The sequence below is a fragment of the Cryptomeria japonica genome, chromosome 1, assembly GCF_030272615.1.
Source record: "Cryptomeria japonica chromosome 1, Sugi_1.0, whole genome shotgun sequence".
Classification (NCBI taxonomy): domain Eukaryota; kingdom Viridiplantae; phylum Streptophyta; class Pinopsida; order Cupressales; family Cupressaceae; genus Cryptomeria; species Cryptomeria japonica.
The window spans coordinates 461177777-461197991 of NC_081405.1; the positions used below are offsets into that span (position 1 = coordinate 461177777).

The following is a 20215-nucleotide window of genomic DNA, read 5'->3' on the forward strand; positions in this document are numbered from 1 at the left end:
GGTTGAAAGACATGAGCCAAAAGGAATGCACAGAAAATTTGACTCCTTATGGTTAGCACCTTTCACATTTCACCAATTAAGTGGAACAATGCTTTCTATTGCACTTAGAAGATACACATTTGTCATTGTCCTATAGTGAGTGATATCTAAAGTACATCTCATTCCTTGCCCTATAGGGCACATTTGCAAATGTTAAGTTTTTCCAGGTTTCTTATAAGGGATTTTCTGTGTTGACTGTCAGATTGATGTAAATCTTTGTTTCCTAAAGTAACATAAACAAAAACATCTCACAAGGAACAGTGCAAAAGAGTTAGTGTTGCCCAAGAAATAAAAGCCTCTTGACAAACTACCAGTTGAAACAAAACCACAAAACTTTAGCCAATATAAATTGATTATAGACTTTGCTTATGCCCACCAAAACCAACGTATGATAAAAGAAGTACAAATAAAATCTTAGGCTATGATTTATTTGACTCATCAAAAGGAGAAACCCTGTAACACACATTGTGAATTAAAGCATATAAAAGAATGTTACATCAATTGCATCATTATAAATATTATCTTCTTGTCTTCTTTTAGCTGTTCTCAGAGAAATTTTGTTAAGCCTAGGATAATTGCTATCCTCATTAAGTGTAAGTTTTCCTTGAATAGCCATTGGTTCAAGACATCAATCAAGGTCAAAGAATGCTACAACATTACTCAATTATATAAGTAATGGAAATTATACAAAGAAAAGAAGCAAAAATATGCTTCAGTTGCATCAAAGATTCATTATAAACAATATTTATATTAATCATGCCAGCAATAGACATTATATTGAGGGATTTTATAGCTTATTTCCCTCCATTATGGTTTGGCTCATCCTATCTTTACCCATCTTATGAAAATCAACTGCCATGAAAGTTCCAAGGTGGAGAAAGTGTGACATAAAATATGCAAACTGTTCAATATGGAAAGAAGGGGCTTGTACATAATCCACAAAACATATAAAACTGCATAAGCAGAAGAATTAAAATTGCTTGCACTTGCAACAACTAAATATGTCTATCTAGACCTTGCAAATAATTTATAAACTTACTGTAACTTATCTCTTTAACTTCCATATATATAGCTCAATAATTCACATGAAATTGAAAGTTACTAGACAATAAAGATGTTGACAAATGCTTCTTGAGATAGCAGATACAGTCTTCAAGGACAATGGCAGGCTATGTAGACCCTTCATTGAGTGCACCCTTCAAAAAATATTTTAGCTTCATCTGTTAACAAAGAACTCTCCTAACAAAAAAGCACCCCAAAAATAGCTCAGAAGGCAAACAAAATAAGATAATAAAAAACTCAGGCACTTCATTTCATGAATTTACTTCTGAACAGTTTTGAAATAACGTAAGTTATACCTCCCTCTTCTCCTGAAAGTATAGTCCCACGTGTAATATTAACTGCCCAACCAACAACAGGATCGTGACATTCTACAGCAACAGAAACTGCCACAGTATCACCCTTCTCAACATGTGCACTACAGGCCAGAACACCAGGAACAAATACCTGTAAAAGTGAAAAAATTGAGGAACATGGTACTGAACATATTTAGCAACAAAAGCTTAAGATGGCTCTTTTAAAACTCTACTTAAAACAACACCAAATAACTTGTATTGTCATATTCCACTGCAGAAGATGCTACTTGGAGGTCTAAACAAGTTCATGAGGTTACTAGAATCTGAAGAACTTGTTCGTTTATAAGTAGGCACCATACCAACCAACAAACACAACTGCAAATAATAAGCTACAGTAGCTATAATGTTCATTTTAATTGCAGTGCATTAAAGATAAACAAAATATTGCAGAAACTGAGAGTGAAAGCAAACAGAAATTAAAAATGCCAAAGAAAAACAATAAAGGACAGATTTTAAATACTACATACATAAATAAACATAATATTGCTATCTATGCCATAGAATATGATTCTTGATGCATAAAATACACATAAGATGAGAAGTGGTAGTATATGCTCCAAATGTGATACAAATCTAATCAATCACCAAGGGAACTCAACGACAATGCATGGCAGTGTCTTTTGGGTAATGCATAAAACACATAAGATGAGAAGTAGTATATCCTCCCAATGTGATACAAAACTAATCGATAACCTAAGGCAACTCAACGACAATGCATGGCAGTGTCTTTTGGGTATTTACAAGAAAATTTATAGAGGAAACCAAACCTTTCATAAAGACCCTCCTACAGCACTTTTTTTTAATAAATGATAAGAATTATATTAATAAAAATTACGACCACCCTAGAAACAGATCATTTGAACCAGACTTCTAGGAGTATAAACATCCATTCAGAGAGGATAGACCCAAACATAGAAAAGATACCAAGTTACCAACAAGATAGTAAACCGAAGGTAAGCAAGATACAGTAGTATAAGCCATTAATTAAGACATTTGGTTAAGAGTTCCAAAGCAGTGCGTGTCTTCAAAAGTTGAAACTCCACCCAATGACCATATAACTAGTCACAAGACGTCCATCCAAAGTACCTTAGTTTATTACTATCCTTAAGGCCAAAGATTGATAGTTTCCTGATAGTCACTATTAGGACCTGTTCTAACACTACAAAATTATCTAAGTCTTCTGTCCCTGTGTTGCTTTGGCGTCATTCCCATCATTAATATCGGATAATAGATCTCTTTCAAAGGCCCCCATTGATCAATTTGTGCTTAAGAGTTGTGCTATATATTCCACCATGTCTTGATCATGTTCATAGATCTCTTTCAAAGGCCCCCATTGATCAATTTGTGCTTAAGAGTTGTGCTATATATTCCACCATGTCTTGATCATGTGCTCAAAGTTGCAAAAATTCAATAAAAGTTGAGTATGGAGAATTTTAAGTCCATTTCTAACCTTGGGCAGGTATTCAGGTTTTCCCTTAACTTGGTACCTTTTTCTTCAGGAGAGTTGTAACATGGATATTTGTTTCTCAACATCTTGCTCCATTCATGTGTAATTGAGACGTGACTATTTGAAAACAAATGACACCACATTACTTGAGTCAAGTATGATCTCAAGAACCCTTGCCAATACCCTATAAATGTCATCTATGTGGCCTATGCTTTAAAATGTTATGTCTTAGTGTTGTCCAAGTAGTGTAAAATTATTTATATTCATGAACACATGTTTAAATGTTCAAGTTTAAAAGGGAAAAGTGCAAACCTGGATTTGAGTTGATAGGTTATTTTGTGACATCATAAAGGTTAATTTCTTCATATTTATGTGGAATTTGACTCTTGGATTGGGGGAGACATGTTAGGAATCATATAGAGGTCTTTAAAAAACCTTAGTTGGCCTACTTGGATTAGATATTTGCATGCATTTAATAAGAAAGCATTAATATTTAATTAGAAAAATCTTCTTCAACCTACAGCTGGAGAAAGTGAAGTTTTTAGCAAGTAGACCATTGTGCTACCCATAAGCTTCCACAACATTGTTGGTTTTGACTTATATTTTGACAGAAACTGCTAATAATTTTACCAGTGTGATCCTGTATTATGCCTCCAATTGCCTTTGTACCTGTTATCACTTGAACCTTGCACCCCTATTTGCTAAGCTATCAACTCAGCAGGCTTGTGACACATGGGAACACTCCTAGGCCTGTGAGTTGCCTAAAACTTGGAGTGAGCCTCCAGAGAAAGCTGGTTCTTAGCTAGCTATCATTAAACTTAACTGTTCTAATGATTTTGTTGAGAAAAAAGATGAAGGAAAACATAAACTGAAACTACAATCTAACAGGTGATGCACCAGATGATATATTGAAAAACTCAAACAAACAAAATGACACACAGTATGAGTGATGACAGTAATAATATAACTCTACTACACAACCCAATAGCTCGTAATCTCTGCATCAAAGATTCGTAAAAAGGCTGGATAATCACAATCCTAAGAGGAAAAAAAAAACTCTTTTTTCACAACCTAAGATTGATAATTACTGAAACACAGCTTATGACCTGCAAAAATATGTGTATTCCTGCATAAGGCATCAACATGAAATGCAATTTTTAAGGGGAAAACACCACCACAAGAAAACTGCATAACACAAAAGACACACAGTAACAAAAAAACCAAGAAGGCACAAGCTATTATTACTGCTAAAAAGGTGTCACCAATCTGTATTTCTCTCCAAAATGGGTTACAAAACTCTTTACTTCTGCCAAAGAACTCAGAAAATTACAATACCCAGAAGTGGAAAAGGTAAGAACTCCTGAAAATAATAAAGTCTTGAAGTATATATGCTTTTACAAAAGCAGTCAACGAATACAAAATCCACCTCCTCTTGTGCGAGCAAACACAAAAAACCCACCTTTCAGGGACTAAAACAAGTCTGAAAGGGAAAGGGTTTTGAGAAAAAGTCAAGCCACCCCATGTCTTCCCATAAAAGCCCTTAATTACTCAATAAATGACCCTCAAATATCTTTGATCAGGCCTTCAAACCCTCATAAATGTAAAAAATATCCTTTTGACTTCTAATAAATGAAAATAAGATAAATATCTCATAAAGTGATTTGAAAGGGTGCATGTTCTTTAGACTTGCAATACGAAAAATTTTCCTCTTAAATGAGCTATCTCAGATCTTTCTAAGTCTGAAATAAAATCATAACAGCAGAATCAGAAGACCTAACTAATAGAGATTATCATCTCTAGATTATAAAATAAACTAATACCCTAGCCTAGGAAGGTAGTGAGTAGAAGGGCACAGCTGCACCACGATGCAGATAGCATCTCCATTGGAAAGAATACCCTCAAGTTGCCAGGACAGCAAAGACATGTCAAGCGTGGTTATATTCCGTACTTAAGGGTTGAATGTGCAGCTGGTGGCTCTTATGCCCCTTACTTTCCCATTCTAGGGAATTAGTTGTATCATTACAATCTTTGCAATCATGAATTAGAAGAGATAAACAGTAACTTCTAAGAGTATTAGTGCTGATAACCAAAGTATGTCAAACAATTGTATGGTCATAGTACCTAAATGATTTCAGTTGAACCTATTGACCCTAGACCTATGTCGAGAAGGGTGGTGATCATTGACAGCACGTTTATTCGTGCTTGCAGTGTTTAAACCTTGGCCAAGGTGGTGTTGCTTAATGCAAGCTACCGTCAGATCATTAGTACCAGATACACCTCTAGTCAGGAGCATCATACTATTTAGGAGTTACCCATAGTGTATGACCAACTAGCTTGTGTAGGTCCTATAACACCAAGTCTCAGATGGCATGAGTTCCACTTCCCGTTATCCCTGCGAAGGGTTGGGCCAATCCAGTCGGATATAGCAGAGGGACTAGTAAGTCCATGGTTGGGCAGAAAAGCACCCTGATGATACTTTCCCTCCTCACTGGTATGTTGATAAAATCATAAAGTTCAAAATGATAGCACTAGATGAAATGTACTCTCTAAACCCTCTCTCTTCATTTTAATGCAATGTGTTAATTACTTTCATATCTTCCGTTCATGTTTTTGGTTTAGATCATTGTGATGCAATTCTTAGTTAAAAGCTAGTTAGAGCTAGTTACTTTCAGATATTTGTTCAACTCAAAAAAAAAAATTCTCTTCCCTTTTATGTTAAGTTGTAATTTCATGTTAATAGTTATATTCGTATCAGCATGTTGCATTTATGTTTTATTCGTTTCAGCATGTTACATAATATCTAAATGTCCTTTTGACGTTGAAAATATGTGGACATTCATAAATATTAAATTAATTATTCCCCTTAATCTTGCCCAATTAACCCATAAAAGAATAAAATGGGTTGATATTGACCAAAAACCAAATTTTAACAAAAAGAGATATGACAAATCCTCCATCCCAAACTTTCTTGTCCTCGAGCAATTACGAACATGAAGCTCCAAGGTCCTAATGCCACAATGTTTTTTCATGAAAAATTGTATACCAAACCTCAATCCTTTTTCTATGTGGTGTAGAATCTTTTACCAAGGAACACTGTGCAAACTTGAAGACTTAGATTCTTTTGTACTAATTCCATGAATCAAGCAACAATAATCACGCAATATGGCCTCTTGGATGTGTAAATAATTGATGCATTCTTTCCCATTCTCCAACTGATCTACATCGTCCCAAAAAGATTTATTAAGTGTAGTTTTGCCCATGTTCCTTCCTATCCTTTTGAAAAGTCTTTGAATAGTAAATTTGAGCTGAGTGATATTGATGTAGCAATCACAAAGGTGTAACCAATTTACCAATGCTATAAATTGGTATGTGATATTTCTCCATTCATTTTTCACCATTATCCTTCCTTTCACAACCATCTTTGAGTTGTTGAGATATAACCTGCTAAAAACAATACCATTTGTTTAAAACTTTGCCTCAACTTGAAGGATGTCGTATGCAACTTTATAATCTGATTTATAGCAATAATATGATAGTTGGGGGACAAGAGTTAGCAACATATAGTAGCAACATACACTCCTAACTCTGAATATTGACCCTGCAAATTGTCCTGGGACTCTAGCTAATGATCCACTGTCTTTGAGAAAATTGTTCCAGAGACTCCTCAAGCTTTTGGTTATGGAAAAAGTTTCATTTTTGCAACATGATGGGCTATGACAGCAACCTCCATAATAGATGATACATTTTTTGGAAACAAATCTTCCATTCATCTCTATGCTGTTGAAATACAGATTTCAAAAATATTCATCAATTACCTCAACTTACAAGATGGTGTCCTCATTTTCATGGGCTGATATATAAAAATAAACATTCTATAAAGGTGCAGCAAATAGCATCATGTAACAACAGCATTTAGACCACCATTTCCCAGAATTTGAATTTGTGAGCAACAATTCAATTTGATAGGAGACTATGCACCTTCCATGTTCTTTCACAAGAACAAACTGATGATCCAATATACTTTACAAAGAGATAGTGGCATGCACATCATTAGCATAACCTCTCATCTGAAAATAACTCCATTCTTTATCCACAAACCCTTCCACGACATTCTTAAATGTACACATGAATTTCCATGGTGACTAGTTAGTAAAGGAACAACAATATCGGTGGTTAATTTCTTTTGTAAATACTTCCAAGCAATCTTCTTTTGATTATAATTGATCTCTGATAGGAAATAGAAACAAAGGAGTCTATTACAACATAAAATCATTTCCACAAACTTCTGTAAGAAATTCAGAAATATCTGCTTACAAACTAGACCAAATTGCTGAGAAACATAATGTACTTTTCTCCTTGTACAGTCAAATCTTGGGAAAAAGTTTTCAAATTGAAAAGATATAGCTTTCAATGCCTGGAACGGATTAGGAGCATCAAAACCATAGTAAAATATAGCACACAACACTCGTGTATGAGATTTGTCCATATAACCTGTTGGTTGAAAATTTTGTACACTTGGGGAATGTACAAAATTGTGGTTCAAGAGCAAGCCTCTCAGGTGGAGGAGGCAACTTAGACTGATTTTTAGCAGCATAACCGGATGTAGAATTAGGATATGTCCGCCTTGGAATATCCTTATATGGTGCAGCAAAAGAGTTTTGGGAAATTTGTTTCTTCAAAGCAATGATTTCATTCACCAACTTTTGCACCATAGGGTCTGTAGTGCCTGAGGTAGACACTTCAAAGATGAATTCCCTTTAGACCGATTAGGGTCTTTTCTAATTTTACCAGCCAAGATTAAATCATCTTCAATCTCAGTAGCCATTGTCTAAGCAGCAGCTAGGTCCGTTGGAGAAGCTCTTCTCAAGGAGAAACTAACTTCAGGAAGCTGAGTGTTTATGAAGAAACACTTGAGATTCTCAGGAGTAGGTTGAGAGTCTGTAGGAATTCTATTTGCAAGTTTATTAAACTTAGCAATGAATTCATGCATGCCTTCATGTGTATCCTTCTTCATTTGTGTCAACTGAGCCAGCAAGGCATGCTCATCTTCTGCGGGCTTGAAACGTTCCTCAAACTTATCTTTCAATGAAGCTCATGATACGATCGAACCAGCAGTAAGGTTATAAAACCAATCAGCTGCAATACCCTGAAGTGTTTCCACGAACAGCCGGACAGCAACATCTTGACGTTCTACTCCAAGTACACCACAAGCCATGTAAAAAGACTTGATATGTTCATCAGGATGCTGCTTGACATCTCCATAGAATTTAGGAAAAATTTTGCGAGATCCTTGTGGAAGAGGATGAAGTGGTGGTGTTAAAGCCAAAGGACCAAAAGCTGCCCCCCAAGGACCAGCAAGAGGAGGAACATTAGCAGCCATGCTAGAAGAGGAAGATATCAACGGTTTGAAAAAGAAGGGGAATTTTCACTTGGGATAGGCTTCTTTTTCTTGGATGGTGGATAGCTTGTGGTTCGTGAAAGGGAGGATGTACTAGTGAGCAAATGAAGCCTAGCTTGTTCACCAAGAGATATTTCTTGAGAATTTTCACCCCTCTTACGACAAACATAGAAACGAATTCCTTCCAGCTTAGAGATATAAGAAAACCCCAAACAAAGATATTCTGAAAAATGGGTAAGACACTAGACTTCAAACGAAAGCGGGAGGCTCTCGAATGCGTTCGTGTCCCCAGCAGAGTCGCCAAAAAACTGTTGGTTGAAAATTTTGTACACTTGGGGAAATATACAAAATTGTGGCTTCAACCACAGTGTATGAGCATAAACTCTCCTAATTAAGGGAAGGCTCCCCCTATCTATCTAATACTAAAACTAAAATAGGATGGAACAACAGTCTTTCTTCTTTTTTCAAGAAAGTCGTTTCTCTTCATAGAAAAGTGATAGCAATTTAACATAAAACAGCAGTAACAACTTTTGAAATAAAATGAGAGAAAGGAAATGAAGTTTCCTGAAAGCTCAAAGACTTCTGTCACTTCATTCGGGACGAAACAGCAATATCAAGCTCAAAGTTTTGAATATGTTAAGTCCTATCTACCTTTTTCTATACTAATAATAACAAGAACAAAATATTACAGCACAAAGTCTGAAATAACATATTTCTTTCTATACAAAACAGCAAGAACTAGTGTGAGCTCAAAGTCTCACAGCTATTTCCTATCACAAAAACTACTAATCTCTCTCTAAGACAAGTGTAAGCACAAAGTCTTACAACTTCTCTCAATAGAACTTATATTCTTACTAAAATTATCTCCAATACTTGCAGCACAAAGTCTGCAAATCAAATTCGATTAAACTCTTCAAGAAACACTTGCAAGAAAGATAATATTGAACACAAACTCAAGAATGTAGCACAAAGTCTCAACACTTGAGCAATCTTCTTCTATTCCTTTCAATTCTTCAATTTACACATAAAAGCTCAAAGACTTCTTTGCTGCAAATTTAGCAGAGTTTTTGCTTGCTTTCGCAAAAGATAAAGATTACAATAGACCCCCTCAAGTATTATAGGAGAGGAGTCTTCAAAAAAAGGTGGGAGGATCCCAACTAACTTGAGAAATTTTCTAAACCACCATGACTTATTCAACAACTAACTAAGACTTATTCAAGGTTACAAGTCCTATTCTAGATTGACTTGTAATTAGCCTACTTGTAATTAAAAAAGTGCTATTGATGACTTGCATTTTACAAAAATGCTTTTACAAGTAAACTTGTCAAAAAGGAAGTTACAACTACTAAATTACAATTCTGAAAATACAACTAAGTGTTGATTAACACTTAAGTAGCAGCATGTTTAGACATGAATCCTTCGAACTTCTGGATAACCGTTCATAGCTCAGCAGAAGTCGGCTCGTGGGTGTTCTTGGCAACAATCATGGTCTTCACCATGGTATCATGGCACTGAAGAAGCATAGGTTTGTTCATCTCCAAAGTGGACTGGATTTCCTGCAAGAAGATTTGATGTTTCATCAAAACTTGAATTGAGGCAGCTGAAAATTGTTCACTTCTCCACTCATCATGAATCTTCATCTGTAGATCTGCGAGAACTTCTTCTTTTGGTAGCAACTCCCCATTCTGATCCAGGATATTGCAAGAGGCCTTCTTACAGCGAGAAACAACACCTTGGAATGCTTCAGCTCGCAATCTCATAGCGTCATCAATATATTCAATGAGGGATTTGAGAACGAGGGCTTTGTTCTCTAGGATCTCTTCAAATTCTAGATACATGACCCTAGAAGGAATAATGTCATGCACCTGAAGAATACTCTACTGTTGTTGAGGCATCTTACACCAAATCGTCAAGCTACCTTCAACCCTTTCCAGGTCTTGTTTGAAAGTCTTAGAGGCCTGGTTCAACTTTTCTCCAATGGTTTCCAACTTAACCATCATTTGGAATATGTCTTTCAGCACTTGTGCACACAGATCATGAAGTTGATCCACCCAAGAGTCTAACGCTTGTACCTTTTGAGCAGCTCTTTCAACTCCTTGGACTGGTTCTTGTGTATTTGTGAAAGTTGAAGGATTGCTACCTTCACTGGAGGACTTGGTAATCTTTTGGATTGCTGCAACAAGTTGCACATTTTCCTCTTCTAGCCTATCCTTCTTTGCTAGAAGTTCATCGCATCGCTGCACCAATGAGGCTACAGAATGTTGAGCATCATGTTTGACTACTTCATGTGTTTGTTTGCCCAACTCCACCCTTGTGATCCTGTAATCAGTAGCTTGCATCTCTTCCTGTGGCTGGTCTACAATTGGCTCAACAATTTCAGCCACCTTCATCCTATTACTATCAACTGTAACCCTTGAGATCATCTTAGCCCTTTTGGCAACCTTGGGTTTTGATTGCTTGAGATGCTGGAAATCAAAGATGTTAGGAGAGATTTCTTGCTTCTTTCTTTTAAGCGTAAAAGAACTAAGCCATGGAGGTAAAGTCATCAATTCTCCTTGAGCAACGGCTGAAAGTGAGGGAGAAGCAGTTTCTGTTTGAACAACAATTGTCATTCTGGGAGAAGTTATTGTTTGAAAAGCAACTATAGACTACTCTTTAATCAAAGGCCCTGATGATTGCATCATGAACTCATCAAAACTAGAAACAGAAGTATCAATCCTTGACAAAGGGGCATATGCAAGATTATCCTCAAAGACATTCATCAAATTCTCTTGAGGATGATCAAGAGATGGCTCTGCTGCTGAAATCGGAATGACTCTCTGAGGAGATCCACCCACTGAAACAGGAACAATAAGAATAGTGGAAAAAGCATCCACATTCGCATCAAGAGATGACATAGGTAATTCCAAAGGAATCTGAGGAGGAGCTTCATGAAGTGATTCTGAAATGGGCGACTCAAGAGCATTATCTGATTGTAGTTCCTCCTCTAGATCTTCAGCATCAACTACATGAATATGAAGCTAAGGCTTGTACTTGAAGATGATGCACCTTCCTTATTGTCTACTTTGATTTCAGACTTGAGTCCAACAGGTCCTGTAGAATCATCTTCTTTTCCAACCTTGATCTTGATGAGTCTAACATCGTTACCCTTGAGCCAAGTATTGGTGTTAGCTAAGATAGGTTGAAATCTATCAAGAATTGAAGTACATTCCATATGCAACAATTGAATTGACAGAAGTGGTGCTTCATCAACTCTCTTTTCAACATATTCAAGATCAAGAATCTTTCCATCATCAATCATTCCTTCAGGAATGTTTACCAAGTTCAAATCAACAATCTGCTCAAGAGTGAGCCTACAATAATCCATCTTACGAACCTCCTTTTCTGTACGGAGATCAACCCAAATGTCTTCTATCCGATGCACATGCATGAAAGATTTTTTGATCTTCTCCTTCATGCCTCGATAATCAAAATCTACTCTTGGCTTGAACCTCTTGAGTTTTATTTCCTGCATTTCGATCTCCATGGCCTTGGCTTTGGTGGATGTAATGAGGGAATAATGGCCAATTTTCAATGGGTTATTTGTAGAAATTCCCATTCCAACCTTATGCTTAACAGATTGATGTGCATGAACATCCATGATCTGTCTTCCCAACTCTATAAGAATGATCTTATCAGTTGGATATCTAGGAAGCATATATGGCTGGCCGCTATAACATCCAACTCTCATGTAAGTGAAAGTTGAAAATTGAAGGAATAGGCAGCCATATTCATTCACCTTCTCCCAGGCAACATCTGATACTCTCCTGTTTTTCAATGTCTTATCTGCCAGGCACATATAATGACCAAAGAAGGCATCCTGGACCCTCCTGAAGTGCAATCTACTAGGTCTCAAAGGCAATTGGTCATAGTAATCCCACACCGGAATAAGCGAGCGATCACCCTTGGTAGAAAGACCAAGGAAGTGTCTGAGTGATGCTGCTATATACACTAAATATGAGTTCATGTAGAACAAAAGTGGAAGGGACTGCTGCCAGTTGTTCACAAAGGGTATCACTGATAATTTCACCCCAAGAGATGTGTTGAGACTGCCTTATGAGCATGATGAACTTATACATCTATGGTTCAAAAACATTAGAATGTTCTAAACCCATCATCTTGCTGAGAAGAGTGATTGTATCTCTAATTTCCCACTTGAAATCACTACGGTACAACTGTGCCCATCTTGTAAAAGCAGCCCATGGCTTACTGATCCATCTATTAATATGGAGTTTACAATCTTTTTCTCTTGAAGCATAATACTCAGTTGCACTGTCTTTGGAGATCTCTATGTAAATAGGTGTTGGTGGTATTCTGAAAACCTTCTCAATAATATCCAGTGTTGGTGGTATTCTGAAAACCTTCTCAATAATATCCGCATCAAGTCGGATTATCACTTCCCCATCATTGTTCCTGACAGTTCTTGTTTCTTTGTCAAAATGATTGGCACAAGCAAAAACAAACTCAAGTTCTAGGGCAGCCACTAAAAAGGAAGAAGCATGGTGAATGTGGCTATCCAACAGGCGTTGCATATTGCTATCCTTGGGATCCTCCACCCGTTTAACGAACTCTGACATGTCAACATGCCCTATTTCCGTATCTTTGATATGCTCCATGGAAGTGGAAACTTGAGATGGAGAGATCTCATTTTGGTACTTATCATATTTATATTTCATCTTCTTCTGAGAGGAAGATGACGGTAGATCAGTCATTGAACAAGAGCCTGGCACGCTGCGACGAAGATCTAGAAGTGTCAAAGCAACATCAAGATCAGCCGAATGAAACATATTTCTTCTTTTCAATGGGAAAAACTCTATTCCTCTTGAGAGGAAAATGGTGAATAAATAGGAACACTTGGAACTTAGCTTTTGGTCAATTTCGGATCTTGGGAGACATATTACAAGTATGCAAGTGGGGTAAGACATATTCGCTAATTTCGGATCTTGGGAGACATATTACAAGTATGCAAGTGGGGTAAGATATATTCGCAACCGGATTTTTAAAACCCGAATGCAAGAATACTTGTAATAAGAAAAATGGAATTTTGACATGGAAAAGATAATGAGAATGGAATGTGTGAACAAGGGTAATGAATGTCGATGAAATAGGAAATAATTTTGGAAGATCATCTCTATTTTAACCTCGAGAGAATGGGAAAAACCTTCACTTGTAATCAGGTTTTTAAAACCCGAAATTGGAAAGACAAGCTTTTTAACAACTTTGAAACTTGAACTTCTGGCAAAAGATGATTCAGTCTTTTCAACCAAAGGGGAAAAACTCACTTTTTCATCTTACTTGCAATCGAACTTTAGAAACCCGAAATGCAAGCAAAGAGGGAAAAATGGAAGGGGAAAGACAATGCAATCCTTAAATTACATTCAAGACTTGGATAGAAATGGGAAGATCTCTCTCAAACCCGAACTAAAACAAAAACAAAACATACATCTAGAATTATCAAACAAGGAATGAAAACAAAAAAGAAAGGAAATGAAAGAAAAACTGAAAATAAACCTTACCTTGCTTAATCAAAATGCCTTTTCAAGAGATGAAACAATCCTTGAATGGAAGAACCGATTCCTTGAATAGAGAATAAAACCACAAAATCGAAACCCTTGCCACGTCCAAAGAGAAACAAAATTGCAACAAAAACGACTTTCAATATGGAGGAAGAATAGGTCAAAACCTCATGGAAAACCTACGTTGGAAGAAAAGGAACCAAAACGCCTAAGTTCGAACTCCAAATCGTGGCATTCCAACTCCAAAACGTGGCATTCCAAAAAACAGCTAATGGAGGAGAAAACGCAGTCAAAGAACAATGTAATGGCAACCATACAAGCTGCAATGTGTTTCTAAAAGCATGAAATCCGCCTTGAATTCAAAACGCCCCCTCATCCCATAGATTCCTCCACCAAAATCGGTTAGAAGTTGTGGCAAAATCGAAATCTGAAAGGAGAAGAGCAAGTCGGGTTCTTGAGGAAAAGAAACAAGTTTAAAATGCCTTGTAATAGACATGTAATTGGGTTTTAGAAACCCTCATACAAGTTTAAATTTGCTTCACTTTTCATCTCTTAGGTAAATCGGGTTTGTGAGAGAAAAGAACATGTCAAAATAACTTGTAATAGGGAAATAGAATCCCCTTTACAAGTTTTAATGACTTAACTAAAAAAAAGCCTTGCCATAGGGAAATAAAATTCCCTTTACAAGTGACTAGAAAAACAATAAAACATGTAATAGGGAAATAAAATCCCTATTACAACTTAAATCACTTAAGTAGGAAATTTTTTTAAAAATTACAAGTTCTTTTTAACTTATAATTTTAAATTTACTTGCAATATGTCCAAAAAGTTCCTACAATGACTTAAAAGACATAAAGCAACAAGGGGGAAATAAAAAGTAAGTTACAAATTTAAAAATTACATAAAGTGCACTTGTAATTGACTTAAAATTTCCCTACAACACTAAAACAAGAGAAAATAAAACTTGCAATCCAAGGAAAATTTCCCACCTGCATGCAGTCAGGAAGAAAAAACCCGAAATTGAAGAAAAAACATAGCAAACAAACTCAAAAAGCGATGAAATTTGAAACGTGGATCGAGGATGGACTGAGGATTAAGCCAGTCCAAGGGCGAAGCAGAATTTTGCCTTGGGAAGCATGCCTTAGAGTAAAAAATTTCATTTTTTAACAAAAATTTTAAAGGGGTTGTCCATTTTTATGAATTAAAAAATACGGACAGCATAACCATGTGCATACTACAAGTTCCCACTTTCTTTGATGACTCCTTCAAAAGTAGGAATGTCCACAAAGGAAACTCCATCATGAAAATATACCTTAACTAGTTCCAAAATATTGCATACCTTGATCATAATCCATGAGTCATCCAAAGTTTGACTCTTCATGGAATTAGGAATGGTGAATCCTCTAAGTATCACCATATTCCTTATGGAAAACTCATCTTCAACTACTTTATTAATTTCTTCATCATGTGGTCTACCTAGAAAATTTCCAACAAGAAGCTTGTTGCACTTGTCCACATTATTTTGCACCTTTTCATGTGAACATATGAGCCATCTATGGTGAAAAGCATTTTCCATAAGTTTACATTCTTGTTGCTCTCTCTAAGTAGCATTTGTATGTTGCAATCTTCCATCAAAATATGAAATAGTTTGTTTTTTATGCATCACCAAGAAATTTCCTGCCCAAACATCTTCTCTCTTGTAAGAAGTTTTCCCATCTGAAATAGCTTCTAGAATTCTATTAGAGACACCTCTAAGAACTAGATCTTTCCCATTATGAATCTGCACTAACTCACCAATGAAATGCAACCATCCTACATCCATAACCATGTCAATTTCTCCACACCAATCAACATATAAATCATCACTTTCTGGTCCATCCTTTAACACTTTATTAATCATGTCTATGATCAAATTTGATTCATTTTCTAACTTAAAATGCAAACTTTCATGTCTCTTCATTTGAATTGAAAGTTTAATACCTAAAACCTTGAAGTAGATGAGAGTGAGAGAGTTACCATTTCTCATAACCAAGCCCATGGCTACCTTGGATTCATGCTCTTCAAAAGTTCTTCTAACTCTGTTTACATTCATCATGACTTGGCACTCACTGATGATATGTTTCTCCAAGAACTGCAAACACTGATCTTCCACAACCTTGTTAGTTCTCAAATCAAAGTATTCAAACCATACATTATTTTGGCTCAATGGTGCATTCATTTTTCCACTTATCCATTTGCATGAAATACTGATTTTATGAAGAGTTTCAACCTCCATGTGCTTCCAAATATCTTCTTTCTGTGAGTCTTTGGTTAAAACACCAAGACCCCATATGCAAAAATATTCTTGAGATTGAAACATAAGGTCTACATGCCCTTTGCTACAAGTGGTATCCATTACTCTATCACCACTTTTAATATGCTTTCCATGATGACAAAAATTTTGTAGTGACAAAGAAGGAAACAAATCTGAAATAGTTTCATACCTGGGGCTGCAAATAAAATCCTCATCCTCATTTTCTAAAACAGATTTGATTGAGATATCCTCAACAACTCCATTTTCGTGACTCAAAATGCTTGAACTAGAGGTAACCAAAATATTGTTCTCAAACACATACCCATCCATCAAGCTATTCTGTAAATCAAACAATGGCTCCTAATTTGGAAGTTTAGAGGATAGCGTGTGTATTGGTGCATCTTCCTTTGACCCATGTTCTTCATTTTGAACGAGTGAATCCCATCCATCTCCTTGCATGACACATTTGTTTCATTCTTGCACAATGGCATCCTTTTTTTCACTACTTACAATACCAATGGGTACTCCTTTGACACCATTAGAATTACTTGGAACAACTTCCTCAATTCTTGAGACTTCACATTCCACACACAATGATGATTTTTCATTTAATTCATCAAAAGGAAATTTTTCTTGATGTGATAGCTCATTACAAATTATTGAAAAATCATTTCCAATTAAAATTTGTTTACTTCCACTTCTGTATTTAACTCTGATTCTTCGTCTTTTTGTAGAGGCGTTTCCTTTACTTCATGATTTTGGATCTCATCCTTTTGAGTCTTTTCATGTATTTCTCTATCCTTTCTTAGTTGCTCTTCTTCCTCTCTTGCCCTCACAAAGTACGTATCAAAATATATTACCCTTTTGAACGCTGCAGGCTTACCTTGGTACTCTTCAAAGATGCTAGTAATCTCTTCATCTTGAGGCATAGTCCTTCCCATACATTCTAAATATTCTTGAAATGCTGAAAATTCTTTAATAATCAGGTATTCTACATACCAATTAGAAAATTTTCTTGCACAGTCATTTTTGTCTCATTCTCTTAGACATAGATTCAAAGAAACCCATGATTCACATCAATCATCCAATACCCAACAGTCTAGCAAGATCATTGCTCTGATACCACTGTAATGTCCTGAACCCAAAATTTAATATTACTTTCAGATCTGGAAAATAGATTCACAAATATTATACCAAATTTCACTGAAAATACCAAAACTAGAGAGCTAGTCTTGCATAAAAAGACATTAAATTGAATGAAATTTCATAGAACACCACTGAAATATATTTTATGATATCCAAAAGCATATTATCAGGTCTGAAACTTGATTTACAACAGCAGCAAAGTAAATATCTTCAAACTCCAATTTATATGCAAAACCCATAAAAATTATTACAACTGAATACTGTCAGTGGCACTGTAAACACCACAAACTGATATTGTTTGATTTCCAAATGAAAAATGAATACATATGATCTGATATAGGATTAATAACAAAAACAATCCCTCAAAAAATGTCTGCGATCACTGTAACAACATCAATAAAGCCTTGAACACAAACAATGGAAAACTGCTAAAATTGCTGAAATCTTGAAGTTCCAATGCAACCTCTGGATGAAGTTGCTCTATGTGAACAATGGGGTTTCGTCCACTATCCACCTGAAACTTATGGGTTTCCAACCACGAGCCTCCAATCTCCAATGGGTTTTTGTCCACTGAAGAATTTCGTAGAACATGAAGTTCATACAATAAGAAATTGAGAATTAGAAATGGCATAAAGATCCATTTTCCCAAATATGCTTTGTATTTATCTAGTCCTTGGCCAATTTGGTGGGAAAATCATTAATTAGAAATATTACAAATTTTCACTCCTCGTACTTTCCAAATTTGCACTTGGTGGAAAAATCATTAATTAGAAATATTTTAATTTCCCACTCCACTCTTGCTTTCCAAATTTGCTCTTGGTGGGAAAATCATAAATTAGAAATCTTTCAATTTCCCCCTCCACTCTTGGTGAGAAAGTCATAATTATAAATATTTCAAACTTCCCATTATGGCACAAAATCCAATTCCCCACTAATTCTTTCCAAATATTTAATTTAATATATAAATGTCCTTTTGACATTGAAAATATTTGGATATTCATAAATATTACATTAATTATTCCCCTTAATCTTGCTTGATTAACCCATACAAGAATAAAATGGGTTAATATTGACCAAAAACCAAATTTTAACAAAAAGGGACATGACATTAGAGAATTACCTTTCACCTAACTAAAGCCTTGCAAGCAGATTAGAAAATCTCCTACAACAGTAATCCCATTAAACAGATTAGTGAGTTCATATCAGAACAGTAGTCAGATTACTGATTAGTGAATCTGTATCAGAACAGGAAATCAAATTAGAACAGTAAACCATATTAGTAAATTCACCCCAAAACAGTAAATTAGATTATCATAATCAATAGCAGAATTATTGATTCAATCATTAAACATTCTAAATGTCTTGGAGGGCTCAACCATAGGAGAGCATGGGAGAATGTGACTTCGATGGGGTATCTCAGACCCTCTACCCTAGGCCCAAGAGTGGATATACCATCCCTCTTGGCCTCATGTGACCCATGCCATCCAGATGAGGTGGTCTACCCAGTGAGGTGTCCCCATTCCATTGTCTCCTCATCTTGCCAACCCTCTCCTTCTCTCTATGATTGGTCTCCTTGTATTTATGCACCATGATAGGAGAAAGAGGTTGCAACAGGGAGCCCTGGAAACCATCTCCTCTAGGCCCAAGGGCAGTACCCTCTATACCCCCCTAGCCTCATAGAACCATCTAGTTCCCTCATAGAGGTGGCATACCTAGAGGAATGCCCCTTCACCATACCCCTCTTGTGGACCCATCTCCCTCATGGCTGGAAACGCTCAGAAAATATGAAGGAATACACTAACACACAATCAACTGCAAAATGTTATTAAATCAGACTGGTATCTAGAAGAGTATGTATATTCAATTATGACAGCAGTATATTAATAATAATAACAAATAGGCAGAAATATAAATACAGAGTCACGGTGCCCAATATGTATGCATAGAGAACTCATACCACACTGTTTTAGTTAATTTTTCTGCTGTATACTTAATGCCTTATCCAATATATCCAGAGTCAGATCAATTGAATGAATTCCTTTGATTGTATGATTTGAGGTATTGGTGAGTGATAATGTAATGACATGCCAGTTTGATATATTGGAGAATGGTGATTGAATGAATGCTGATCTGATAGAATGATTTGTTGATTGATTATTTTCTTGATTGGAATGATGATTGATAGGTGATCCTTGAATGATTTGGAATGATCTCTTTTATACTTCATTGGTGAAAGGGTCACCACCTTTCATAAGACTAGTCACCACCCTTCATTGCTACCTTTGAGAACAATAAATCATTTCCCAAATTGCTCTCCCTTAAATGTCCTCCTCAAATGAAACCTTCTCCCCTTTATAAGTTTCAATGTGAGAGAGAGTCACACCTCTTCATCATGTCTGCCCTTTGCAAGGGTCACAATCTTTCATAATTATCGCTCTTGAAAAGAGTCACAACGTTTCATATTTATCACCCTTCGAAAGAATCATAATCCTTCATCATTTCTGCCCTTTTGAGAGAGTCATTTCCTTCCCATTCCTTCTTCCATTTATCTTTCCTTAATTCCTATGCTCCACTCTTTTTCTCCCTCCCCCCTTATCCTTTTCTCCAATGAATTCTTCCCCCTTTTATATCTCATGTTTGAGGGAGTCATAACTCGTCATGGCATACCTCTTGACCTTTCATTAAACTTAGTTAACTTGTAATTATATTATATTATAATTATTTATTTATTTATTTATTTATTTGTTTGTTTGTTTATTTATTTATCTATTTATTTATTTGTTTGTTTATTTATTTATTTATTTATATTTTAATTTTATTATTATTATTTATCATTAAAACCTATTTTAGAAAAGGAGCATTGCATACATTTCTATGAGGACAGCGAAGGAATTATAAGGAATAAGGAAAAAATTTAAATTT

At 35.8% G+C, this 20215-nt stretch overlaps 1 protein-coding gene across 3 annotated transcripts in view; it reads right to left on the reverse strand.

Annotated features, from left to right (window-relative positions):
- Window positions 1-20215, reverse strand: part of LOC131064233 (rRNA (cytosine-C(5))-methyltransferase NOP2C) — a 185975-nt gene that overhangs the window by 146691 nt on the left and 19069 nt on the right. For all 3 annotated transcript variants that reach the window (XM_057998335.2, XM_057998343.2, XM_057998333.2), the window contains exon 4: window positions 1398-1545. In XM_057998335.2, the coding sequence (XP_057854318.2) occupies window positions 1398-1545 (148 nt within the window). The remainder of the gene's footprint in view (window positions 1-1397; window positions 1546-20215) is intronic.